The sequence below is a fragment of the Truncatella angustata genome (assembly GCF_020726525.1).
Source record: "Truncatella angustata strain MPI-SDFR-AT-0073 chromosome Unknown BKA67scaffold_1, whole genome shotgun sequence".
Classification (NCBI taxonomy): Eukaryota; Fungi; Ascomycota; class Sordariomycetes; order Amphisphaeriales; family Sporocadaceae; genus Truncatella; species Truncatella angustata.
In genome coordinates, this window is record NW_025763381.1 from 5,221,585 (window position 1) to 5,245,963 (window position 24,379).

At 49.0% G+C, this 24,379-nt stretch overlaps 8 protein-coding genes and 1 non-coding gene across 9 annotated transcripts; 5 read left to right on the forward strand and 4 right to left on the reverse strand.

Annotated features, from left to right (window-relative positions):
- Positions 1-468: 468 nt before the first annotated feature.
- On the forward strand, positions 469-2,293 carry BKA67DRAFT_548192 (u-box domain protein). Its single transcript, XM_046101501.1, has 3 exons — positions 469-1,051; positions 1,171-1,720; positions 1,778-2,293. Exons 1-3 carry the CDS (start codon positions 945-947, stop codon positions 1,949-1,951), a joined length of 831 nt encoding a protein of 276 aa, XP_045964618.1. The 5' UTR covers positions 469-944; the 3' UTR covers positions 1,952-2,293.
- Positions 2,294-2,304: 11 nt separating this feature from the next.
- On the forward strand, positions 2,305-4,357 carry BKA67DRAFT_548195 (uncharacterized protein). Its single transcript, XM_046101502.1, has one exon. It carries the CDS (start codon positions 2,480-2,482, stop codon positions 3,887-3,889), a length of 1,410 nt encoding a protein of 469 aa, XP_045964619.1. The 5' UTR covers positions 2,305-2,479; the 3' UTR covers positions 3,890-4,357.
- Positions 4,358-4,960: 603 nt separating this feature from the next.
- On the forward strand, positions 4,961-6,125 carry BKA67DRAFT_53464 (transmembrane protein 6/97). The gene is made up of 4 exons (XM_046099890.1): positions 4,961-5,123; positions 5,190-5,284; positions 5,365-5,665; positions 5,734-6,125. The coding sequence occupies exons 1-4, from the start codon at positions 5,051-5,053 to the stop codon at positions 5,811-5,813; spliced, it is 549 nt and encodes a 182-aa protein (XP_045964620.1). The 5' UTR covers positions 4,961-5,050; the 3' UTR covers positions 5,814-6,125.
- BKA67DRAFT_53468 (uncharacterized protein) lies at positions 6,092-7,645 on the reverse strand. Its single transcript, XM_046099902.1, has 2 exons — positions 7,272-7,645; positions 6,092-7,191 (listed from the first exon to the last, which is right to left on the reverse strand). Exons 1-2 carry the CDS (start codon positions 7,412-7,414, stop codon positions 6,438-6,440), a joined length of 897 nt encoding a protein of 298 aa, XP_045964621.1. The 5' UTR covers positions 7,415-7,645; the 3' UTR covers positions 6,092-6,437.
- A 2,790-nt stretch (positions 7,646-10,435) lies between these two features.
- Positions 10,436-10,527, reverse strand: BKA67DRAFT_t31. Its single transcript has one exon. It is a non-coding gene; the product is annotated as a tRNA-Phe (tRNA).
- Positions 10,528-11,623: 1,096 nt separating this feature from the next.
- On the reverse strand, positions 11,624-12,466 carry BKA67DRAFT_589917 (S-adenosyl-L-methionine-dependent methyltransferase; the record flags this gene model as incomplete). Its single annotated transcript, XM_046104524.1, has 1 exon — positions 11,624-12,466. One exon carries the CDS (start codon positions 12,464-12,466, stop codon positions 11,624-11,626), a length of 843 nt encoding a protein of 280 aa, XP_045964622.1.
- A 491-nt stretch (positions 12,467-12,957) lies between these two features.
- Positions 12,958-14,097, forward strand: BKA67DRAFT_53507 (transmembrane adaptor Erv26). The gene is made up of 3 exons (XM_046099960.1): positions 12,958-13,117; positions 13,206-13,439; positions 13,505-14,097. The coding sequence occupies exons 1-3, from the start codon at positions 13,048-13,050 to the stop codon at positions 13,849-13,851; spliced, it is 651 nt and encodes a 216-aa protein (XP_045964623.1). The 5' UTR covers positions 12,958-13,047; the 3' UTR covers positions 13,852-14,097.
- A 1,305-nt stretch (positions 14,098-15,402) lies between these two features.
- BKA67DRAFT_686881 (uncharacterized protein) lies at positions 15,403-20,616 on the forward strand (the record flags this gene model as incomplete). The annotated part of the gene is made up of 3 exons (XM_046109035.1): positions 15,403-16,479; positions 16,532-18,625; positions 18,746-20,616. Exons 1-3 carry the CDS (start codon positions 15,549-15,551, stop codon positions 20,614-20,616), a joined length of 4,896 nt encoding a protein of 1,631 aa, XP_045964624.1. The 5' UTR covers positions 15,403-15,548.
- Positions 20,617-20,632: 16 nt separating this feature from the next.
- On the reverse strand, positions 20,633-22,913 carry BKA67DRAFT_598286 (aldehyde dehydrogenase domain-containing protein). Its single transcript, XM_046105309.1, has 3 exons — positions 22,434-22,913; positions 22,312-22,381; positions 20,633-22,258 (listed from the first exon to the last, which is right to left on the reverse strand). The coding sequence occupies exons 1-3, from the start codon at positions 22,470-22,472 to the stop codon at positions 20,928-20,930; spliced, it is 1,440 nt and encodes a 479-aa protein (XP_045964625.1). The 5' UTR covers positions 22,473-22,913; the 3' UTR covers positions 20,633-20,927.
- Between the last annotated feature and the right edge of the window lie 1,466 nt (positions 22,914-24,379).

Consider the following 24,379-nt stretch of genomic DNA (forward strand, 5'->3'; position numbering starts at 1 on the left):
ATAAATTGCTATTTTTAGGCATAAGGCTCGGGCTTGATCAAAACATTTACGGTCAGTTGGTCGGTAGTATTCCTTCTCTATATGCTTCTGTTGCGGATCATGCACCAAACGGCCACGACCTCCTCGAGCAGCCAATGTGCTGGGAAAACGTTTACTTGTATGATGTAATACTGAGAAGGGAAATGCAAGACATGATTTGCACTTTACCGTGCAACATATATAATCTAGTCAATAGTGCTTTCAGAGTCTGCAACCACCCAGTCATCCTGCAGTGTGCATTTCTACTTTACTTACCTAACCTAACCCAACCTAACATTAGGTATGCAGTGCACTGGCAATTGAGCATGGGCACTCTATTGTTGAACCCCGCAATTGTCTTGCGGCAGTTATTTACCAGTCATCCACCGGGAATGGGCCGGTTCCCAGTGAGACACAAAAAGTGGCAGCACTCTAAACTTCCGCTATCCAGCCTAGTCTGGACCCTGTATTCTCGAAGTTTCCTTTGACAAATGCATGCATGTGTGCGCCGATGCGAGACCCCAACAATACCGTAATACCCGTATGTCGCGCCAGTTGACATGGGCGAGGGCGAGGGTGAGGGCGAAGCTGAATCCAAGAATCGTAAACATGCGACCATCGCAATTGACTCTTGGGTCTTCTTTGTTGCGCATCCCCAGTGGAACTTGGTCTCGGTACAGTTCATGTTGACTGATACCCTGTGGATTCTTTCTTTCATTGTAGCCTTTCTGTGCACCGGTTGATTTCACATACGCCCACACGTTGTCGTCATTCATCGAATCCTGAATTGCATACTTGCTTGGAACAGTGTCTTCTAAATATCGTATCTACCTATCGCATTGACCTGCCAGACGAACCGCGCTTGCCTATCCTATATCACTTCAACATCTCAAGGACCGTATTCGTGTGCTCCCTAAGCCATCGTCATGCAGCGAGACAAAGACTCCAGCCGGGCAACCTCCCTAAAGAATGAGGGCAACAAATTGTTTCAGCTCGGGGACTACACGGGTGCGGATGGCCTTTACTCGAAAGCGTATGTTTCTCAAGACAAGAAAATCTCCGGCGTACATCACGAAGTGTTGCCAGGAGGTGGTCCCATTCCGGGGCCGGGGGCGTTTTCACCGATTGCTAACGCTTACCGTGCCAAAACAGCATAATTGCAGACGATTCGAACCCAGCCTTATATACGAACCGCGCTCTTGCACGGCTGAAGCTACAGCTCTGGGACTCGGCCATCACCGATTGTCAAGCTTGCCTCAAACTCAACCCTGACTCCATGAAAGCGAACTACTATCTGGCACAGGCTCAGGTTGAGACGCGCAACTACGAGGACGCCCTACCCACTGCACTGCGAGCCCATTCCCTGTGTGTCAGCCAGAACGACAAGTCCTTACCCCAGGTCACTGCGCTCGTCCTGCGATGTAAGAAAGAGAAGTGGGAACATCAAGAGAAAAGGCGTAAGCGCGAAGATCAAGGTTTCGAGAATCAGATACTTGACCTACTCGAGCAGAAGCGAGACGAAATGCTACAGAATTGCGATGGTGAAAGTGACAGGCAGGACATTATGCGGGACTGGGAAACCGATGTGGAAAGGTTGCGAAGAAAGTTTGAAAGCGCGCGAAATCCAGTAGATCGAAAGAGGGAGGTCCCGGATTGGATGATCGATGAGATCAGTTTTAATATCTTCGTTGATCCTGTTACTGTGCGCAGCACTCACACTTCCTCATAAGTATGTTCCCCACGCTGACTTCTACGATAGACCAAGACGGGTAAGAGCTACGAACGTGCTTCGATACTGGAGCACCTCCGGAGATCGGCCACAGATCCCCTGACCCGCGAGTCTCTGTCAGCGAGTGACTTGCGGCCGAATTTGGCACTGAAGCAAGCTTGTGAAGAATTCCTGGCTGAGAATGGCTGGGCTGCAGATTGGTAGGACGATTTCGCGGGTCAACCACCCCTGGCTCTCCATCCGGAGCTTGAATTTGATACACCAGGGCAACATCGATTGCACAAATGGTTCAGGCGTATATTGTCAAGACAGGCCCGGCGACAGCCCAGCACATTATTCTATGCACTCAATCATCCTGTCGTCTCAGTTGAGATAAGGGCGCTGAAAGGTAAATATTGCATCAAACCGGCGTTATGACGTACATTCATGTTTGTACTTAGCAAGTAGGAGCCCTTGGACTGGCATGGCGGCGACCAACGCATCTCGTTTCGAGAAACCGAACTGTAACACTGATCCAAAACTCAATAAATAATGTTTATATGTGAACGCGGTTATGTCTTTAATGAGATCTGACGTCGGAAGTGGTCGTTCATCGTGACGGATTGCTTACTAATTCGCGACACACTTAACAAGATCCTTATCTCTGAGTGTACAAGGACCAATATGTCGAACCATGCTGGGTGTCACTTGCAAACTGATCTGGAAGCACATAAACGAGCTTGAGTACTAGTTATGGCTCAGGAAACGATGCTATCCTCGGTGGACTGGCTTATGCCGCGAACCTTTATCAATCAAATCCTTTGCTTTCCAAGAGGCGATCATAAAGTTTTCGAACTACTCAAAAGTAGCCTTCGCAGACTCACTGTGGATGTCCCATATTTGCTGTCCGGAGTGGTTGGCCAGGAACATCCGCGTGGTTCAGTTCGGCTGACCGAGCCTTACCAAACATTAGACGAGCTAATGACGCTTTATGATTCATCTCATGTGCTGGACTATGCCACCCTCAGAGCAAACAATTTTCCGCCTACTGCATTGACCAATGCCAGTATCCAACCTCCAGATACGACGGCACCATTCTTGAACCCTGTGCCAGTTTTTCGAGCGAAATTGTCGTTGGTCAAAGGTGGTGCAATACTATATGTTGCAATTCATCACAGTACTACGGACATAACGGGCCTTGGAGCGTTGCTCAAACTTTGGTCTTCGCATTGTTGGCCAAGTCCCGCGACTGATTTGGGGTTCAACCGTTCTTGGTGCGATCGAGGTCCACTACTTGAGATTTCAGCTTCATGGGCAGGCAAAACATTCGACTCCAATCCAGAGCTTGTTCATATTATCGAACGCAGTGCCCGAAGCAAAGCAACGGGGACACCCCCAAGAGACGTGGCTTACGAGACTGCTATATTCTACTTCCCTCGGCAAACTTTGCAACGACTGAAGGTTGCCGTTACTGAGCATCTGGCATGTTTGGACAACGGCGTTCGATGGGTCTCGAAAGGCGACATAATTGCAGCGCTGCTCTGGAGTGCCACCGTTTGGGCAGAGCAGACAGGCGATCCTGAAACTGCACCCGATGCTGCTATAACATGTACGGCAGGGATTCCAGTAAATTTTCGCCCGCGACTCAACGAACCGCTGCCGAAACACTATCTCGGGGCGGCATTTGCTATGACGAAAGCCTGTGTGGCACAAAGGGATCTTTGTTTCCTTTCAGAGAAGAAGCCCGCGGAGGATGTGCCGTTAGACAGCGAATTCATATCGACCCTGGCGCGTGTTTCATCTGCCATCCGTGCATCGCTAATAGTTGTGGATCAACCACGAATCGAGGACGCATTGGGTTTCGTCAGCTCAAAGTCAGATATCACGTCCGTCAAGCTGGGCCCCCGCCATGGTGGTATCTCACTCGTCTCGTGGGCCGATGAGGGCGTCTACGAGCTGGACTGGGGCGAGACGATAGGTATGTGCGATGCCGTGAGGCTACCGAAGATGCGAGGCAAAAGATATCCCATCATACTTCCACGACTACCGAAAAAAAATGGCCATGGAGAAGGCCTAGAAGTCATAGTTAGTTTCGATCGAAAGACCATGGCGCGTTTCCGTGAAAGTCAAGTTATCCGGCTTTTCGGAACTCTAACCTGCTGAAACGATTAGTTTTTTGCGTTCCTTCTGCACATATCTGCACTTACAAATCCTCCATCTACTAGCGTCATTCAGGCAAGTTGTAGGATGTTATTGGTATCGGTCCTAGCAATTCGCCGGTACACGACTTGGCTGATCAGATCTTGAATATATTTATAAATTGCCAGACCAGTGCCTACGGTCATACAGTTACTCGGGTGAAAAAGGGTCCCGTATCTGCTAGGTCGCTAGTCTTTCGTCATGAGTCGTCGGTCGCCGTTTATATGTCTAAGCTTGCTAATAGTCACCGTCTAGTTTCCCTGGCATTTGGCGTCGTCGTGGGTTGGCACGTACAAAATGTCCATGGAAACTACAACCATTTCTACCGATGTAAGAAATAATGTTACTAAAGGCCACTAAGTTGATGAATGGTTCATAGAGGATCGCGTAGTACAATACTTAACAAGATGTTGATCACACATGGAAGATAATGTGCCTTTGTGAATTTCTACGTCTATAGAGTGAGAAGATAACTAATACAGCGCTTTCAGAACTTGAACAAACGATTCATCGCTGCCCAGCCCAGCTCCCAACTTGATAGCCCCCTAATGATCGCAGCACATTATGCCAGGTACACCTGTTAATTGGGTACTGCAACATAGTAGAATTCGAAGCCTCGCAATGTCGACTTTGAGAGCAACGATTTGGGTCGAGCGGGTTGCGATCTTAATCGGATCAGTGGAGTTTATTATCGGCGTAGCAGCAGCCAAAGCAAGGAGAAAATGATGGTCATGTTTGTGAGCTCTCGATTTGGGAACGAGCAGAGCTTTTTCAGTGCAGACTGCAGAGCTACAACACTAGAGGCATCAATGATGGTTGTGAATATAGTAGATTGTTAAATGCAGCAGCAGTTTGATACTTAACCGCTGGTTCATTTGTGTAAGGGGAATGTCACTGAAAGGAAAAGAAAAAAGTCATTGAGTATTCGGGCATGTGTGCCGACTGGAAACACTGTTCGTAAGCACAGTGTGTAGAGGTGTTTCACACTACCAAGCAACATTCCCAAATTTACCTTCCACTGAGCACGTCCTGCCTTGGTCGTTTTGAGACATCAAATCGCAGCGCAACAATAGGACATTCGTCCATATTTGGTGTCCACTACGACCAAGTATCAGTATTGTGAAAATGACTTCCCAGCGATCTTTGCTTGAAAAGGCGTACCTGGTGTACTTTGCCTTACACATCCCCATCCTGTTCCGTAAGCTCTAATTTCCTGAGCCGACGCATTTTGACCACCTCTTAAAGCTCACCATCGCATACTTAGTCGTCGACCTCGTGCCTTTTTATCCGCGCTCGCTATGGGCCACCTCCAGCGCGCCTCTGTCCTTCTTAGGCGACATACGTGCTTACTACTTTGAGGTTAGAACTCCGTTGCACGATCCGTAGAGCCACACAAGGCCGCCGGAGGCATGCATGGCTGACTGACCGGGCCCAAACAGGCGTACAAGGACCAATTCTTCGCCCCTCCACCAGCAACCGTCCCCTCCTTCTTCCCGCTCTTCGCCCTCCTGGAGCTGGTCATCCACCTGCCCGTCTCGGTGTGGGCGGTGCGCAAGCTTTGGCCCAGCGCTCCCGGGCTGGACGGGAAGGCCGAGCTCCTGCTTCTTGTCTACGGCGTCGAGACGGTCCTGACGACCGCGACATGCATGTGGGAGGCGTGGCAGTGGGACGAGAAGCTGGTCAGCCTGAGCGAGAAGACGACGCTTCTAGGCGGCCTCTACGGCGCCTATCTCGCACTTGGTATGTCTCACCTCTTAACACCGTCTTTGCGTGGTTGCTTCACACAAAAGCTGATTTGTGACGAACAGCTGCTATTCTGAGCGTTGACATGTACGTGCGGATTTCCAAAAGATTTGATGGCATTGATGGGAGGAAGAAGGTGCAGTAAACTCTCTTGCTCTCTGAGGGAGGCGCGGGAAAACTACGTCCTCTTTACCGTTGATCTCCCTCATGTGGCACTACATATGTCTATATTTAAGTTTTCTTGGCGATTTTAACATGTATCTTGTGATCCGGCCAAGATCCGACCATGTCATTCATGTAAAATATTATAACCAGATAGCCGAAGCTGCCATACGGGTCTGAACCCAACGCGCAAGCAATCAAGATTATGAGGGCCTTGATGGTCTTGATCAGTTTTGAGTCGTCTAGCCCGCATATACACGAGTTTGAAATGACGTGCGGGATTGTGCTGAGGGCTTTCTTTTGAGCATTAGTCGTTTTTGAGATTGAGATGTTTTGGCAACTAAGGCCCCTTTGATATGATATTGTTAAAGAGTTGATTTCCCTACTTTGAGGGCATTAAAAATTCTCGGCAACGATATCCGCGATGATGTGCCGCACGTTCAAATTGGGTATCTTTTCCCCGAGATCCTAGAATAAACATCAACTCCGGGTTGTGCCGCATGACCCATTAAATCGTATTAAACATGAGTGTCTCCCATCGTAAACAATGTACAAGAAGTATCGAAGCCTAGCCCGGACTGGAGTCATTACAAGATATGTACCGACATTAATCAATGCGTTTGGCAATGCCCCATCCATTGCCAACGCCCTTCCCGTTTACGCCGTATCCGAGCGGCGTCGCACCCCCAAGACCTCTTCCTTTCAGCTTTCTCGGCATGATAACACCAAAGAAGTACATGGTGCTCGCCAAAGCGCCTGCAATGAAGGAGACCAGACCGTAAAACACGGTACTGGCGTAGATGTGCCCACCCATACCGGCCCATTCGACCTTGCCCTCGGTCTTGGGCAGCGCAGGGGTGGGGAACCAGCGCACACTGAAGCTCAAGGGCAGGGGGTCGCCAATGACAAGCCTCTTGGTCTGGCTTCCCTCCATGTGGCTCAAGGGACTCGTGCTGTAGGCAGCTCCAGAATCCAGCACGCCACTGTCGTGGGGGTGGATATGGTGCTTTGGGGTACTGTGCAGCAGGACGTTGAGGTGTGTGCTGATGTGTAGATGGCTCAGCTGCAGTGTGCCTGCGAGGGCGAAAACCAATGGTATGTATTCTTGCTTGTAGGGCTCCTCGCCGACGGCCTCGATGTGCGGCGCTGGTCTCGCGGGCAACCTGCAGGCCAGAGGCGCATCACTGTGGATGTAGAACTCGAGCAGGTGGAAGAAGGGGTCGTCGATCATGGCAATGGTGCAGTTCTGCTCCGTCTCGAGGCCGTAATGGAACTCGAGTGGCTTCGAAGTCTCGCTGCAGACTGGGAAGGGTATCCATTGGATTTCGTCCTTTTCGTTCTGGATGTGCTCGCCCGTGTCTCTGTAGGCGATTTCTCCACGGTTAGCTCCGGGGGCTGGTCCGCACAAAGGCAAGCAAGAGGAGGGGCGGCGAGTACATACATGCTCCGGCTCATGCATTCCACAGTAATGGGAGCACCGTAGTGGTAGGACGGCAGGGCGCTCTCTGGATGCGACGTAGCTGCGGTCGCCAGGTTGGCGAACAGCGTGCATGTGCCCAGCAGTAATCCCAGCGTGGACAGCATCGTCACAGATGCTCGAGCCGACGCTTGTTGTATTTGCGCGAGCTACAAGCTAATGCAGCTCAGCTCGAATGCCACAGATTGGCTTGTGCGAGGTCGAAATGGCGACGTGACACCTTAAGCTGGAGGTGTTGTACTGTAGGTCAATGTAAACGTAACCGTGAACGCAAATGTATCCAATGTGAATACGACAGCCATGACCCACCGGGAAACTCGTTGGGTAACACAGTGACAGTCTTTTTTTGAGTTAGACTAGTTATTAACCTAGCTTGAGCATCTTGATTGAGCCTGGTCATCGCATTTCCCCACAAGTCAATTTCAGGGGTACTCGACCTACGAGCCTACCTGCCTAACCTTACCTGGTCTTGACGGTACTGTAGCTCTCTATGACGCTAAGCTAAGTGGCCTGCGGCTGCGACGTGCACATGCACATGCACATGTACATGAGATGTGATGAAAGGCTACAGCTTACGCGATCAACCACTGCCGCCTTTACTGTACGCCTTTCCAGTCTATGGGCAGCTGATTTGATTTGATAGCAAATGCATACAATTGACCCTGTCCATTCCAGATGAACCGCATCCGGATTATGACGACCATCGACAAAAGAATGACCAGAAGTTGGTTCAAAAGGAGGCCGGCAGAGGAGACGGCATGCGAAAGCTCCTGTTGAGGGCAGCTACGTACCTACCGGCATTCTAGTCTGCACTCTATACCAGTATACAGTCTGCACTTTCAGTATCAGCTGCGAGGGGGTTATTCTGGATGACATGTAACACCAGAGGTGAAAGGCGGTGTATTGCCGCACTCATCAAGACCAGTCCGCCTTCTGCCATATAGCCAGCACTTCATCCCTGGACCCATGTCTGGCATAGCCAGAGACATCGGGCATGTGGTGAGCCATCGCCGTGTCATCTAAACTGTCTGGAAGGTGACCGTCTGTCATGACAGGCTTCTCCGCAGAACAGTCGAAAGTTCGTTCTGGATGGGGCAGTGCCAAAGGTTGTCTATTCCTCTAAAATAGGAGACATGTTGGTCACAAGGCAGATTTTGGTTCGTTCCTCGGCCACAGCTTTGACTCTCTTGACAGGACATCAAATGCTCGTTGTTTGTGATGCTTGAAGCCAGTCCTTTACATATCGGGTGCAAGTCGTTAAGGCGTGGCATCGAAACTTTGACCAATGTACCCACCCAAAGCATGCTATCCTCGTGTTGCTTCCCACTCCAGACGAAGCCAGCCCGGGGTAACCATTATTTCCTTTAGATCGAAATGTAGGAATTCGTAGCATGAGCTCTTTGCCATTATGGAAGTACAGAACATCTCCCAGCCCACGGAAGATGGCTATGTATCGGATAGCATGGGCGATTGACAACCCCTGCACCAGAGGTTGCCCATTGTCAGGGGAAAAGGGTTTGCTCGATCCGCTTGCGCCGACTAATGGCATGTCCGGTGTGCATTGGCTTGCCTCTCGGGGAAATGGCGATACGTTCCTAAGGAGTCATTGGCTAGTGTCGATTTCTGAAGTAAACAGAGTTGTCAGCTTTTCGTATGAAGGACTTGCAGGTGGGGTACCAAGCAACATGCAATACAAGCAGAGAATGGCAACTGATGTGTGTTCTGGCCCACTGATGAGAACCATGTACTGTGACTTGGGACACCATGCTTGTTGTGGTGAAAGCTCCGGGTAAAATAGGTGAATATCAATACTCCCATCAGGAGCATGACTCACCGACAATCGCGAACTAGAAGAAGTAAGAAGCCTATAGGCTATGATGTAATGTTGAATTGACCATTTAGACGCAGAATGGCGGGTTAGATTGGTAGCTCGTGCTGCTTGTGATCATGGACTAACATTTTTGCTCAATTCTTTATCATTCCACGCAAGTGACATTCGATGTGTTACAATAGTGATATAAGTCTCACCTGATTTAGATTGTGTATTCAAAGCACTAATGTGGTGAAACAATCATCAGAGGTTACACTTTGAGATTACAACTTGACGTAGATGAATCTCTTATCGTGATGTGGTGCGGCTCGTTAATGTCATTCAATTGCCATTGTTGATGTGTAGATGAGCATGCTGTCAAATCGCGAATGAATATTTGAAGATTCACACAAAGATACCTTGCATGTTATTTCCGCTGGTGTGAGTGTTTCTAACACTTTATAGTGCCCATTGTGCCCATGTTGGGCAGGTCATTTCTTCTTTATTATACAGTCGGAGCAAGTATGTACTGATGATGATTCAAACTACTGTGAAATTAGCGGTACCTGATCTTGCCCTGACAAATAATTTGATAACTATTGGATGTGCCGAAGTAAAGAAATAAGAAAATTAAAACATTAGGAAAAAAAGAAAAAGAAAAAAAAAGAGGGGGGAGGGGAACACACGAATGAATGGCTTGGTACTGCTGCTATTTCCGAATGACAATTTAGTGACATCATATTATATTTCATGTCTTGAGGAGTATGACAGGGACCGTAACACCGGCAGCCGTTTGTGATATTCGCTTCAAAGAGAAGAGCTAGGCCTCAGACAGTGGACAGTGATAGATATAGGCCAAGCGTTACCCCGAATCTGATTACGATATTTGGCGCAATTCAATCACGTCTGGCAACGAAATATCGATGCCTTGCATGGGGAGTGTGACATCCAAATATCATGACAAGTTCCAGATGGTCTCGGGAATAACCATTAAACAAACGTGATACGTGCCATACTATCTCGTCAGTTTTAAATGGATGGGATTGAGCCTTACAGAACGAGCATTCCAATTTTTTTTTTGGGTCTCATGTGAGTTTTCTTGTTATAATGCGGTATGTATGTAGGCACTGCTTATATAAGCCGCCAAGCAACACTATCTTCCACATGTGTGCATTAAAAAAACATGCGACCCACCGCTATTTGGTCAAAGAATCAAATAATACATTATCGACGATTAGGAACAGGCGACTGCCTCCAAACAACATGAAGAAGAGAAAAAAGAAGCCGGCAATGTCAAAACGTCAAAAACAGGACAATATGTCGCTTCTGTGGATCGAACACAGTGCCTCCAGATTTCGTAACTGAAGTTGGAGCTTCAGTCTGGCGCTCTCCCAAGTGAGCTAAAGCGACTTGGTTGGTGTTCGGATGAATCTGCTGTTGCTCAGCGGACCACGATTTGTTGTTGAACTTTGGGAGGCTAATGGGGTTCAAAACCCTTGGAACCAAGGTGAAAACTTGCTGTTACGGAGTACTGCAGTACCATGTGGGGCAAAATTGATCTGACCTCAGTTTAGAAGGACAGGGCCATGGATAAGAGTCCTACTGGCCCCAAAACGTCTTCAATGCCTGAGAGATAATTTCCTATGTCCAGTCCTCATACTACTAGATCCTCGTCGTCCAGCGGTTGACAATACTTCTAATTTAGGATGCGGATCTTCTATTCCAAGAGCGTCAAGTACCATCAGCCAAGGTCTTGTGTTCAGCGTTGTGAAAATAGCCATCATCTTATAACATCGAGCCGTGGAATTAAAGTAAGTCGCAGCATTTCTTCCGAATTACGCTACTCCGTGCTTCTGTTCCTTACTCATGGAGTATCGATTTGATAATACAATCGATTATGGCCTAATGAAGCTTAATTATCGCTGGTTTGGTTGCTTACCACTGTGTCTATAGGCTGAACCTATGGGACTAGAATGCGCACAGTCTTTGGTCTGGTTCATCCAAGGCCATTTTTCTCAGCTAAGTTACCGGAAGAGCTTGTGACAAACTTTTTGAATACGCAACCTTATGGCTGTTCGTATTACTAGAACAAATGTATCAGTGTCACACCCAGTGGCAAATGAACACTCTTTGACCAGCATACTTCTAAAGACGTCCAACGTGGTTCAGGGGCCGCAATAGAAAGGGCTATAAGCAACTATATGCAAACGGTTGACGTTGGTGAAAGAGACTGATAATGTCGCATCCTTGAGCCACATTCATTACTGCAGGGTGTAGTGCATTGCAAAGCTTGTCTAAAGCGCTACGGTAACAGATGTCAGACCCGGGCCAATGGCCTGAGATGCGAGAGCTGGATCCAACGTCAAAAGCTCACACGCAGGGAACAAAAATCTATTTTGGCATGAAGACGCCGCTCAAGTGAAATGTGCAAATGTAGCACCCGAACCCTTCCGGAAACTCCAAACTCCGCCGCCAAAATGCAGTGACAAACCCTCGCGTCTCATGCTTAGAAGGCAATTCTTCTCTTTCGTCCAGTGTATTTCGATGTGGCCTTGACGACCTTGCCTTTCCGCTCCATTTGCTCCTTCTTCTTGACGATCCAGGCCTTGCTGCCCTTCTTGATATCGCCCTTCCCGCTGACACCCTTGTGCCTGTAATCCATGACATCAACGCCCTCCATATCTTTGACGACTCCTGTAATATCGCCGGCCTGCCCGTTGACCACAGCTTGGCCGACTGTGAGCACCAAATAGTTCTTGACGTTCTTGGTTTCCGGGTCGTCCTCGAGTAGACCAGCACCGAAACCAGCCTTGACGGCGGCACCGGTGATCATCTTCTTCTGTTCGTTGTTCTTCGGGTAGAATTGACAGACGGCCCTTCCTCCTCTCTTCAGGCTAGCGTACAAGCCGTTGAAAAACCTCGACAGTCTCTGCTGCGGTGAGCTTTCGCTGTTCTCGGCGTTGCACAGCCACTGGATGGCACTGATACTGATGGCCGCATCAAAAGCACCTGCGCGGAACGGCACACCCTGTCCAATGTCGGCGAGCATCAGGTCGCCTTCCACGTCTCTCTGCAATGCGATATCCAGCATAGAGGCGGAAATGTCCATGCCAATCCACATGTGGGGACCGCCTTCTTCGGGTGATAGCGAAGATAGAATCTCGCCAGAGAGACCGCTTCCGCAGCCGATGTCAAGGATGAAGGACGGACCAGGCAAGTCCAGCAGTTCCAGCGCACGGTGTGTCATGGAGGCCTGAATGTTCTGGATTCTCGAGGAGGTCGTGTACTTTCGAGCTTCGGTATCGTCGTAGTGCACGTCGGCAGTCAGCGTGTCCTCGGGTCTCGACATGTTGGGCGACCGTTGTATGTATGTAAGGGCTGAAGACGCAGTGTGTAATTTGTCCGTCCTGTACTGTCCTGTCGCGTAGGAGTTGCAGCAGTTTCACCGCTTTCAATCGGTCAAGTCGCAAAATCGAAGCTGTCGGCCCCCGAATGCTGATTGACCCCTCCAAAATTTTGGTGGGGCTTTTTCGCTGTTTCTTATCCAAGGATCAAGTCGGTCCGGAGTAGGCTAATCTAAACTCCGATTGCCGTCCCCCCCCCCCCCCCTCCTTTACATAGTTAACATTTCGTTGAACGGATCCGTACCTGGCGGAGGTGGCAGATCTGGCATGCCCTTGTGGTGGCACCTGGCAGAGCGCATGCTCCAGTTGAAGGCCGACGATTGACGTATGTGCGCGGTGTCCTCATCGTCGCCGCGAAGTCGGGTCAGGCATGTTGCTGTGCTCTGCCGTGCTGCTGTGGACACGCAGCCCGCAACCGTAACACCCGCGACGAGCAGCCAGTCGTAGATCAATCACTTTAATTAACAACCTTGGTCACCACACATCCTATGCTCACTAGAATGCCTTGATTGCATCAATCGTCAACATGTGGATTCTACCCCTAGTCGGCTACCTTGGCTCTATCGTAGGCTTCTGCTTCTTGACATTAGCCATAGGTATGTTACTTCTGTGTGGTGTTTAGTTTCTCTAGGGATTGGTTCTTAGAGGCGCAGCGCTGACGGGATCCCATCACCTTGTGTGCAGCCTCTGGCCTCTACTATCTTTCCGAGCTCGTCGAAGAGCATACCGTGTTTGCGAAGCGATTCCTCACACAGCTCATCTACGCTATTATTGTCTTGCAGGCTATACTATGGCTCGTTGATGGCTTCCCCGTCACCTTGACCATGATGAGCATAGTCTCACATGTCATCTACCTGGGCAATATGCGACGCTTCCCCTTCGTACGCTTGACTGATCCATTGTTCGTTGCTTCCTGTGGTACGTACAACCCATCATACAATGCAGCTGACCCGGAATGGAGGCGCTGATCATGCTTTCCTTAGTGCTTGTCCTTGTCAACCACTACTTCTGGTTCCGTTACTTTTCCGCAGCGCAGTCACGATCCTACTCCCGTATTAGCAACATTTACGATCAACCAGACATCCCTTCTTTCGCCGAGATTGCATCATATTTCGGTTTGTGCGTATGGCTGATCCCCTTCGCGCTCTTTGTCAGCCTGTCCGCCAGCGACAACGTACTTCCAACAATAGGAACGGAACAGCCATCTCATGGCTCAGATGTCAAGAACAAGCGTCAAAGCATTGTGAAAGTTGGTGTAGACTATGTGCTCTCCGGCATTGGACAAGTGAGTCGGACGGCTGGTTGGAAGAAGCCTGAAGACAGATTTTGAGGCTCAGGCGCCACGCTCGGTGTTGAATTGTCTTTTGTACGATACTGCTTCTGCAAACCCATCCGGCGTATAGACATGAATGGAGATGTTGTGAGTACGGCACCTGAATATGAATCAACATCGTGCTGATCCTGCACCAGGTTTTCACCATTATCCAATAGCATCAAATTGACCGTATCCCAGTCTGCGTCGCCCGGTTCATGGGCGACAGGCTTGCCCGATACTGTACGATAGTGTACGGTACGTTTTAAATTGCATATCTCACTCAAGCTTCCATTGCATGACCCATTCAATATTGATGCTAGGTTGTAATTGAGCCGCCTATACTTGGGCGACGTGGATGTAAAAGATTGGGTTCTACTGATGCAGTTTAACCTGTCCCATTCAGACATGAATGCTCCATTTGATTTCCCGACCAGTCGCTAATGCAGGTTTTAGTAGAGCTTGTCTCAATTCGGAAGCTATATTCAATAAGCTTATTTTGAAGAAATGGTGTCCTAGAGACGGCAGTTACTCCTGACTCTTACCAGGCGGGTCCAAAATTTTAAGTCGACCACAACGAAGAGAACTTTGGGCCATATTAGTGTCCAATACACAAAGCCACACGCCCAATTACAGTATTGGTGCAATGCCGGGTTTGTACAGGTTGATTAAGAACATTGCTTGTTTTTCTCCAGCTAAATCGCGCTCATCATGATGTATGTGATGTCTTAGGCAGTATCATTGGCACTGCGGCGCGTAGCGACCCTTGGCTCGACCAAAACGATACCTCTTGGACAACTTGAAATGAAGCAAAGCAATCGTCGGTCTTATAACTCGCATCTGTCCGGACAGCACAGCTCCACGATGGAGACTCTTCATTGCATTCCAGAGCAACTGCACTTCTTTCCAGGGATCAGGATCACGAGATTTCAAGGTGCCACTTGGCAATCCTTTCGTGTTGTTACAGGCCAAATAATCTAGCTGCCTGAATGCAGGATCCGTATTCTTGCGTTCAATGAAACCCCCAATCTGGTCATCCGATGAGACACAGGCCCATGAACTAAATTGTGCCCCATAATTACTGTGCCCGACTTGTGTTCTATGCATCATGGGGGTTAGCATGTAGAATGGCGGTAGGCCCATTGCTCGTTCCGTTAAGGAAGTCGCTGAACCGACTTGCGAATCTCGCATGTGCTGCGCTTGGCTGGGAGACGGGAATTAGACTAACCTACTGTACACTCAAAAGCCCATCATATACAGCGTGCCAAGCATGCCCAGGTTGGTGCTAAAATCGCTAAGCCAATCCCGTAACGGTATTTCCACTGTCTGCATAGTTTATTCTGTTGCCTGGAAAAAGATATCGATGATCTTGCTGCTGAGCCATTGCCCGTCCCGCTCGTCTATTCCGACCAAAGAGAAAAGGTACTCGGAAATGTTGGCGTTTCTGGCCCGTTCGCTTGTACATTTTTTTTTCTGATTTCGTTTGAATATGACTGACTAACCATTTATATTCGGCTATGTGCTGGTTCGAAGATACCCGCAGGCTGTGTGACACCGGTACAATCGACAAAGAAGTGGAAAATTCATCCCCGTGGATGCGGTTCCAGACATACGAGCATTAAAGAACAAAAACGGCAGCAAGCGCAGGTATTATGGTTGACTGATTATTTTTATTGTTAACCTACGAAGCGCGTTCCCAGTCGATCACGCTATGAATGCATCTCCGTTATAGAATCTTGTTCAATTCTTCTATACGCCGCCCAACACAGGAACCTGCAGGTATGGCAACTGCCATTGAATCGGTCAGGCGTCAAACATGGGCCCTTACCAAGAAGAATTTTACAATTGTAATTGTACGGTCATGGGGATGGACACTCTTTCGTGCATATATTCTTCCAATCCTGATTGTCGTTCTGCTACTCGAAATCCCGAACTTCACGAAAACGACCGTCAAATATGGCGTGGGAACTCCACAGACAGTCAAAAGCCTGGAAAAAACCATAGATGGTTCGAAGAAACTCGCCATTGTTCAGTCGCCAGGGCTTGCCATCGATGCGCAGGAGGCACTGAGCAGACTTGTAGAGCCGTTGGACGACGCCAAAGTTTTGCGACTTGCCAGTCCAGACCAGGTCTGGGATGCTTGTGATGTCGACTATCATGGCAACTCGAACTGTCATGCTATCCTAACTTTGAACGACTCCCCTGGTAGCGGCAGGCCAAATGCTACTTGGAACTACACGATTCAGGTAGACTCGACCAGGCAATCAAACAGCTTCGATCCTATGAACCACGAATCAATATATGAAAACTTTTGGATGCCCCTTCAGGTGGCCATTGACAATGCTATTGCCAATTCATCAACCTTGCCAGAGGTGTACTCCTATGCATACGGCAGCCAGGAGGAACACGACAAGGAAGCCCGCCAATCTTTCTTGAGTCTTGCTTTGTTCACCTTGGGGTTTGTCTTCTTCCTTTCTATGTCAACTGTCGTCCATCACGTCTCGAGCATGGTGGCCTTCGAAAGGGAGTCAGGCATGTCGCAACTTATTGACGCCATGAGTGGAGGCGCCGCAGTATCTCGGGTGCTCAGCTATATATTATTTTTTGATATACTCTATTTCCCACTGTGGATCATCCTTGGCAGTTGTAAGTTCACTGATCTTTGTGAACTAGAGACTGAAACGCTAACAAAGCCTAGTATACTGGTACATGCTTGTCCCAACGACAAGCCCAGGCATAACTATATGTTGGCAAATTTTGGCTGGTTGGGCGACGACAAGTGCGACTGTGTTCGGAACAGCTTTCTTTCGAAAGGCCGCAGGTGCCGTCACAGTCGTTTTTGCAATTTCTTTCGTCCTGGCAGTAATCACGTCCGTTGTAGAAAACATGACGACGGAGCCTGCGGGAGTGGGGGAGATGTCCATCCTTGCCCTTCTTTTTCCATCCATGAACTATGTGTTCTTCTTTGGATTCATGGTCAGATGTGAATTCCTAGGGCTACCAACGAACCTAGGTTCTCCATTACCCAAAGTTAATGATGTCTACAATCCTTTGGCGAACCAGTTATGGGTTTATAATATCGGCCCCTATATTCTTTGGATTCTCCTGGTTATTCAGATCATTGGGTACTCCGCTCTCGCCATTCTGGTAGAACATGCAATGCATGGGAACAACAGGCGTCGCCGTAGTTTCAACAGAGATCCCGATGCCGAAGGATCTCATGTTGCTATCGAGACAGCCGGCCTTGAGAAGCACTACGAGCCCTCGATATGGAGAAAAGTGCTTTGCTGCTGTTGTGGCGCTCGAAAACCGGTCATCAAAGCCGTAGATGGTCTGAGTCTAGCCAGTCAAAAGCGCCAGATTCTTTGTCTTCTCGGTCCCAACGGCAGCGGAAAGACAACTACGCTAGATATGATTGCTGGATTTCAGCGACCAACGGGCGGATCTATCAACATAAATGCACTGCCATCTCAAATTGGCGTATGCCCACAGAGAAACGTCCAATGGGATGACCTCACTGTCATGGAGCATCTCGTTTTCTGGAATACAGTTAAGAGTGGCACCGACGATACTACAACCTTAGCAGATCTAATCAAAACTTGCGATCTCACAAACAAGAGAAACACACTCGCAAAGAATCTCAGTGGAGGCATGAAACGTAAACTGCAACTAGCATGCATGCTGGTCGGTGGAAGCTCCGTTTGTCTAATGGATGAAGTCACATCGGGGCTTGATCCAATTTCCCGGCGTGTCATCTGGAACGCAGTGCTTGCTGAGCGATCTCGTCGCACAATGGTTTTCACTACGCACTTTCTCGACGAAAGTGAAGTGCTGTCTGATCATATTGTCATTGTGTCTCTAGGCAAGCTGAAATGCCAAGGTACCCCGGCTGAACTCAAGAATCAATACGGAGGCGGCTATCGAGTGCACCTGCCAAAGACAACCAATATATCTGATATTAGTTACCCTGTCGCTGACCACGGCGATCGTTACATTTGTACAACGCCGAGCTCATCCGATGCAGCGCGGCTGCTATCGACGCTCAAGGATTCGAATGATGCAGAGAATTTTATTACTGGTCCCACCATTGAAGACGTTTTCTTGAAGGTTTCTGACGAGCCTCATGTTCTGAATAGCGATAGTGCCTCTGAGAGAAAGAGTATCGACGGAAAAGCGAAAGACATTAACCCAAGTTCCGTTCCTAAGCAGGCACCAACGCGTCACGCCATCTTCTTCAGGCAACTTCAAGCTCTTATTCTGAAGCGAATTATTATCCTGCGCTCACAATGGTGGGCCTATCTTTTCGCTCTCGCTATTCCAATAGTGGCAACCTACTTTCTTCGGGGGCTCTTGAGAAATGACCGATTTCCAGCGGACAACTTTTATCCTCCTAAATGCGAGGATCTCATTGGCGAGGTTCAACAGCCTTATCCTGTATGGTATTGGCCTTCTAGCGGCACCCTCGTTGGGCCCGTTTCCACAAACGAGACCATGGTACGGGTTACGAACGAAGCCAACCCGAATGCCTATCGATACTACAACCCCGAGTGGAACTCGCCAACCTTTGTTAATGACCGGCATAATTTCACTCAATATTTGAGCGACCACGCGGAGAATATCACTTTTGGCGGCTGGTTTTTGGACAATATGACAGCACCTTTGCTCGCGATTCCAGCAGGTCGATATGGTGGTTCACAACTATCACTCATCAATGCATTCAATATGGTGCGATTCGGTATGCCCATAACAATAAACTCCGGGACGCTGAGGTCGCAATCGTTTTATCGCATGGGTGAGTAAAATATTCCTTGCATGGACCTTCTCCTCTTACCAATATTCTTTTTTCTTTTGTTTTTATCTAAATTGCGGCTTCGTAGAAGCGAAAATGATGGGCCGCTAACACAACTACCAGGCAACTCACTGATATATTCCATTATTTTCTGTCTCTTGATGGCTGTGTATCCTGCTTTCTTTTGTCTTTATCCAACCTACGAGCGGCGATCAAAGGTACGCTCATTGCAATATTCCAATGGAATCCGAGCACTGCCACTTTGGCTATCATATATGCTCTTCGATCTGGTATTCGTGTTGGTCATTTCGATCGCATGCACAAGTCTTATCTCAACTCATACGAATTTCTGGGCCATTGGCCACATCTGGTTCGTACAATTCTTGTATGGTATTACTGCGATGCTTATGGCATACATCATTTCTACATTTTCATCGTCGCAACCAGCCGCGATCGCCTGGTCTATATTGATCATGATGGTTGAGTTCATCCTATCGATAATCACCCTTGCTGTTGTAGGTGATGGCCTGGCTGGTAACGCCAGGACACTTGACGGCACGACTTTTGGCTTGGGCCTCATTTTTCCAATTCAGAATCTCCTCCGAGCTATGGCACTCGGCATGAACCAGTACATTGTTCGCTGTCGGGGAGATACAACCATAGACAATCCCGGCTCATTCCTCGCATATGGCGGTCCCATTTGCCTGTTGATCATTCAGATCGCTGCACTCTTTTCCCTGTTGCTTTGGCTCGACGGCACGATTTTTAACTTCTCAAGGCGCAAGTTCTCGTCGAGCGACGCGGAGATGTCCGCATCACGGTTCTCCGGGCGCTCTGATGTTGACACTGAGACTGCACGCGTGGAAGCCTCACAGACCGACCTTCTGAAGATGGGGCATGTTTCCAAGAGTTTCGGCAGCACACACGCTGTCGAAGACGTGTCTCTAGGCCTGCGTGAGGGCGAAATCTTGGCCCTTCTAGGCCCTAATGGCGCTGGTAAGACCACGTGCATCAACATGATCCGCGGAGAGATGGCACCGTCCTCTGGATCCATCCTGCTCGAGGGCATTGACGTGCAGAAGAACAAGCGCCACGCGCAGACCCACCTGGGTGTCTGCCCTCAGTTTGACGCGCTGGATCTGCTCACCGTTCGCGAGCACCTGACCTTCTATGCACGCTGCAAGGGCGTCCAAGACATCAGGCAAGATGTCGAGTACGTTATGTCGAAGGTCGGCATCACTGCCCACCAGCACAAACTAGCCTCCAAGTTGTCCGGCGGGCAAAAACGTAAGCTGTCTCTCGGCATCGCCCTCCTCGGCAACCCACCTGTCCTCCTGCTCGACGAGCCCAGCTCCGCCATGGATGCCGCTTCCAAGCGTGTGCTGTGGAAGACGCTCGAAGCCGTCGCCCCGGGCAGAAGTGTCTTGATCACCACCCACAGCATGGAAGAAGCAGATGCCCTGGCCACCAGAGCTGCGATCATCGCGAGGAGACTTTTGGCCATCGGCACGACGCAGGAGTTGAGGAAGCGGCATAGCAACGAATACCATGTGCACCTCATTTTGAAAAGCGCGCCGCTTTCGTCGCCGGAGGAGATGCGCAACGTCGCGGACTGGGTCCTACAGCGCTTTTCGAGCACGGGAAGCAACGTGCAGTTCGAGGGCGAGAATCTTGGAGGACAGGTCAGATTCAGGGTCCCTGCCGACGCCATGGTGCCAGGTTCAGCGCCGACAAAGTCGCCCAAGCACCATCCCAGCGGAGATGACCTGGTGTCCCCTGTCGAGGCAGACGAAAACCAAGGCGAGAAGAGCTTTGTCCGGTATCTCATCGAGACCTTGGAGGAGTACAAGCAGGAGTTGGGCTTGGATTGCTACTCGATCGGCGCCGCCACCATGGAGCGCGTGTTCTTGAGCGTCGTCAAGGAGAGCGACGCAGTCGAGGAGGAGGATGAGAAGAAGAGCATATGGCGGAGGTTTGGGTTTAACAGAAACTAGTGGTTCCCGATACTCCTACAATACGAACCATGATGTATACTTCTAATTACACTAATCAAGCATAATCTATGGGCCTTGGCTATAGTTTAACAGTACCTGCCTTTAAGTAGAACCTTGCGTGGTTCATCGTCAATGGGATGCTTTGAAGTTGAGAAACGAGGACATTATCGGGGCCGTTGGAGTTAATCGCCATCAACTTGAACCTGGCAAGGGCTAATATAGTGAATCGGTATCGTCATTTCGACCTGTTCCGCGCACTCGAATGACTCAGCCTCCGACCGATCAAGGTTATGACCAACGCCATTGTTCTCCTAGCTACCCACCCGAATAAACACGGCCTTGTGTTCTAACCAGTCATCCATACTTGATAGAAAACTCTCTCGACCGACGCCACTTTGCTTGTAGCCACCGAAAGGCATGTCCCAAGCACTTGTAGGGGAAGTACAATTTACACCTACCATTCCAGATTCCAGTGCTTTAGCACACCGCATCGCACGGTCAATGTTACTAGTGTACACTGCGGCATATAGCCCATACTCCGTGTCGTTTGCAAGTCGAAGAGCTTCTTCCTCCGTATCGAAAGTGTTGATGCAGACCACCGGGCCAAATACCTCCTCTTTCATTATCTTTGAATCTTCAGGCTGTTGCAAGAATACTACTGGAGAAACAAACAGATCGTCATTTGTCTCAGGGAGCTTCGTTCCTGGCTCAACAAGTGTGCCTGTCTTCTTTCCTTCTTCTATGTAGCGGTGTACCGTGTCGAATTGGCCTTTGTCCGCCTGCGGACCGGACTGGGTCTCTTTTGAGGTCGGATCGCCTAACTTCCTTGCCGCAGCCAAGGAGTTGAACGTCTTGATGAAACTTTCCGCAACAGCTTTTTGAACGTAAATACGGCTGTTCGCCATGCATGTCTGGCCAGAATGCCACATGATACTGTGCTGAGTCTCCTTCGCCGCACGTTCTAGATCGGCATCTTCGAAGACAATTGCAGGGGACTTTCCACCGAGCTCAAAGATCAAGTGCTTGAAATTTGAATCTGCTGCGGCCTTCTGGATCAAGCGACCTGTGCGGACAGAACCGGTAAATGACAGAGCTCGGATCTGCATATGATTAGAGATAGCATTTCCGGAGACGGCACCGTGTCCATGCACTACATTAATCACCCCTGGAGGGAAACCGGCCTCTTTCAGCATACGGTTTACCCTGTTCGATGATAACGGTGCCTTCTCACTAGTCTTTAAGATGATGGTATTTCCAGCCGCGAGTGCCGGTGCCAATTTCTTGCTGTAAAAGATGAGCGGTGAGTTCCAAGGAATGATAGCAGCGCAGACACCGTAGGGCTGTCGCAATGAGACGTTCAAGAAGCCTGGCGTGTTCAATGACGAAGTGCCCACGGGATAGGCCGCTTCGGAGAAGTAGCGAAAGTGGCACGCGGCGTAGTGGCCATCAAAGTATGTGCTGATGGGCCGGCCAAGAGCGAGCGCATCGGCGTTTGCGAGCTCTGCGTCTGCCGCAGCTATGAGATCAGCGAGCCTTGCGAGCGGACGTCCTCGATGTTGAGGTGATAGAGACGACCACGCAGGGAACGCTGCTTTGGCTGCGGCGACTGCTTTGTCAACATCTTCGGTTGTTGCTTCGGCGACTAAACAATTGTTAGTACCTGCACTATGTTCCGGAAGTAGCAAAACTAATCACCCTTAGCAACCAGATCACCTGAATAGGGCGAGAAGAGATCAAAGGTCTTCCTGTTGGCGGAGTCGACAAACTAGCAGGCATCAGCATTGGTCGTGGAATCTTTTGGAGCAGGGTCTAAACACCTCTCCATTGATGAAATGTTTGACATGAAGTGGCGCCATCGCATATGATCAATTTGTGTCCAAAGAATAATCTAGTCTGGTTTCCAATTACGAACGCAAAGACAAGTCCGGTTTTATTACCTTTACTCGCACAAAAAGGTCGTGTATAGGCTAAGACTGTGTGCGAGTATGGAACTAAGGAGAGTTGGTGGACTACTGGTCTTTGAGTCCGAACGTCGGTCGCATGGAATCGTTGTGATCACGACTGCAGTGCCTTTCTCTCTAAACCGCCGCAACACTAGTTAATCGCTCCACTATAGGCAAGGTTAAGGAGATGCATCTCTCCGGAGGGCGGCAGCTTGATCCACCCACGATTGAGTTTCGCCTCAAGGCACACTAACTGCTGCAGCTGACGGGTCTGCAGTACATAGCTATAGACTGAAGTCTAGATAATGTGAGAGTAGGAGTTTGGATTGGAATCCCACTCATCTTCCAATATTGAAGCCTTTGCATACTAGCTAAGACATTGCCACGAACATGTCCCAACTGACTTCAGTCAACACTGATGATGTTATCGCTTGATACTCAGCGGCGCAGTTTGTGGGGATAGATCCACAATTCTGTGGCCTCTGACCTTTCAATTTGGTGCATCTAGGCCGATGTGCTTGTCATCGGTTTCTATGTTGTTGACGATTTTCGTATGTGCAGGTGTCTCAAAATAGATATGCGTTTGGAGAACTAGGCCTCAGATATCTGACTTGTCTATCTCTGGTTTCACGTATCACAATAAATACGGGATCGGTGGTTCGATTTTGTCAGCGTTCCGATAACCCGGGACATGGCAAGCGGATCATCCAGTTCTAACATCCACAAGACTGCATGTGTGGGGAGCAACCCAAAGCTTCGTCAACTGTGCTCTATGAGGTCTTTTAGGTTCGGATACATCAATACATTTGGCTATTCACGCCCTCAATATTCCATGGATGGATTGAACCCTACCATGGTTGTGACATGTCTATCGGTGGTTTAATTGTGCCAGATGGTTTTATATCAGTAGTTGGACTAAAGTACCAAGCACTTACGTGCCTGCGTGACATAGATAGAATAGGCGATGTTACCCTCCCAAACATCAAATTATTAGTATCTACCAAATTGATTTACAGCCCATGTAAGAGGCGTGCAGTGTATTCCGGTGTTCATGCCATGGTCTGTACCAGAAAGACACAATCATCCGTTCGACCAACAAAATTGCCTGTCATACGACTCCGAAACGCGCAGCGGACATAGATTCCATGCTCTGTATGATTAAAACACATAGAAGCTAGCTTATCAATACAGAAAAGCATGAAACACCAGGGATTTCCAGTGGCCACCCACCTGAGTACTAATCTAGCGACCTAAGAGATTTTTACAAGGCAAGCGGACGCTGCAAATGGACAACCTCTACTAAGTGAGCCTTACAGTTACAACATTGTTTATGGAGATACCGTGATTGATTTACAGAAACGATTAAACGTGAATCCATGAAAGGGTAGTTAGCAATTTTGAACAAGCAAGTAGAAGAGCTATAGGCCTCTTTCATGAAGGCTCGCACGAAATCTTGCAAGAAAAGGCTTGCCCGTGTTCAACCGGATCACTGAAAAGGCTTTGAAATCCGAAATGAATAGATCGTATTATAACATAACATCAGATTCATCCCTTACAGTCTCGAATAATCATTGTAAATATGGAGATCAAACCAGCCTATGTGTTGTCAAGATATTATCGGTCGGCCAGCTCGAAAAAGCCGTCTGTGGGAACAGTGTCCAGGAATGAGTTAGTTGCACCTTCTCATGGAAAGAAAAAAATTCATCCTATATTCTTCCAAGTCCGGGGCTAGTTATTGAATCTATGTGGATGTATTCGCTGTGGGCGGATAGAGAGAAAGGAGCAGCGAAGGCGTCTGGTCTTAAACCTTCTCTCGACCA

Bases quoted from the DNA above. Each gene is read 5' to 3' on its own strand.
- BKA67DRAFT_548195 (XM_046101502.1), top strand. From the start codon at position 2,480: ATGGCTCAGGAAACGATGCTATCCTCGGTGGACTGGCTTATGCCGCGA.
- BKA67DRAFT_53464 (XM_046099890.1), top strand. From the start codon at position 5,051: ATGACTTCCCAGCGATCTTTGCTTGAAAAGGCGTACCTGGTGTACTTT. The intron at 5,285-5,364 runs GTTAGAACTCCG...GGGCCCAAACAG, and splicing joins TACGTGCTTACTACTTTGAG to GCGTACAAGGACCAATTCTT. The intron at 5,666-5,733 runs GTATGTCTCACC...TGTGACGAACAG, and splicing joins CGGCGCCTATCTCGCACTTG to CTGCTATTCTGAGCGTTGAC.
- BKA67DRAFT_53507 (XM_046099960.1), top strand. From the start codon at position 13,048: ATGTGGATTCTACCCCTAGTCGGCTACCTTGGCTCTATCGTAGGCTTC. The intron at 13,118-13,205 runs GTATGTTACTTC...CCTTGTGTGCAG, and splicing joins CTTCTTGACATTAGCCATAG to CCTCTGGCCTCTACTATCTT. The intron at 13,440-13,504 runs GTACGTACAACC...TGCTTTCCTTAG, and splicing joins ATTGTTCGTTGCTTCCTGTG to TGCTTGTCCTTGTCAACCAC.
- BKA67DRAFT_53468 (XM_046099902.1), bottom strand. From the start codon at position 7,414: ATGCTGTCCACGCTGGGATTACTGCTGGGCACATGCACGCTGTTCGCC. The intron at 7,192-7,271 runs GTATGTACTCGC...AATCGCCTACAG, and splicing joins GAATGCATGAGCCGGAGCAT to AGACACGGGCGAGCACATCC.
- BKA67DRAFT_548192 (XM_046101501.1), top strand. From the start codon at position 945: ATGCAGCGAGACAAAGACTCCAGCCGGGCAACCTCCCTAAAGAATGAG. The intron at 1,052-1,170 runs GTATGTTTCTCA...GTGCCAAAACAG, and splicing joins GATGGCCTTTACTCGAAAGC to CATAATTGCAGACGATTCGA. The intron at 1,721-1,777 runs GTGCGCAGCACT...CTTCTACGATAG, and splicing joins TCTTCGTTGATCCTGTTACT to ACCAAGACGGGTAAGAGCTA.
- BKA67DRAFT_598286 (XM_046105309.1), bottom strand. From the start codon at position 22,472: ATGGCGCCACTTCATGTCAAACATTTCATCAATGGAGAG. The intron at 22,382-22,433 runs GTGTTTAGACCC...GATGCCTGCTAG, and splicing joins AACATTTCATCAATGGAGAG to TTTGTCGACTCCGCCAACAG. The intron at 22,259-22,311 runs GTGATTAGTTTT...ACAATTGTTTAG, and splicing joins AGGTGATCTGGTTGCTAAGG to TCGCCGAAGCAACAACCGAA.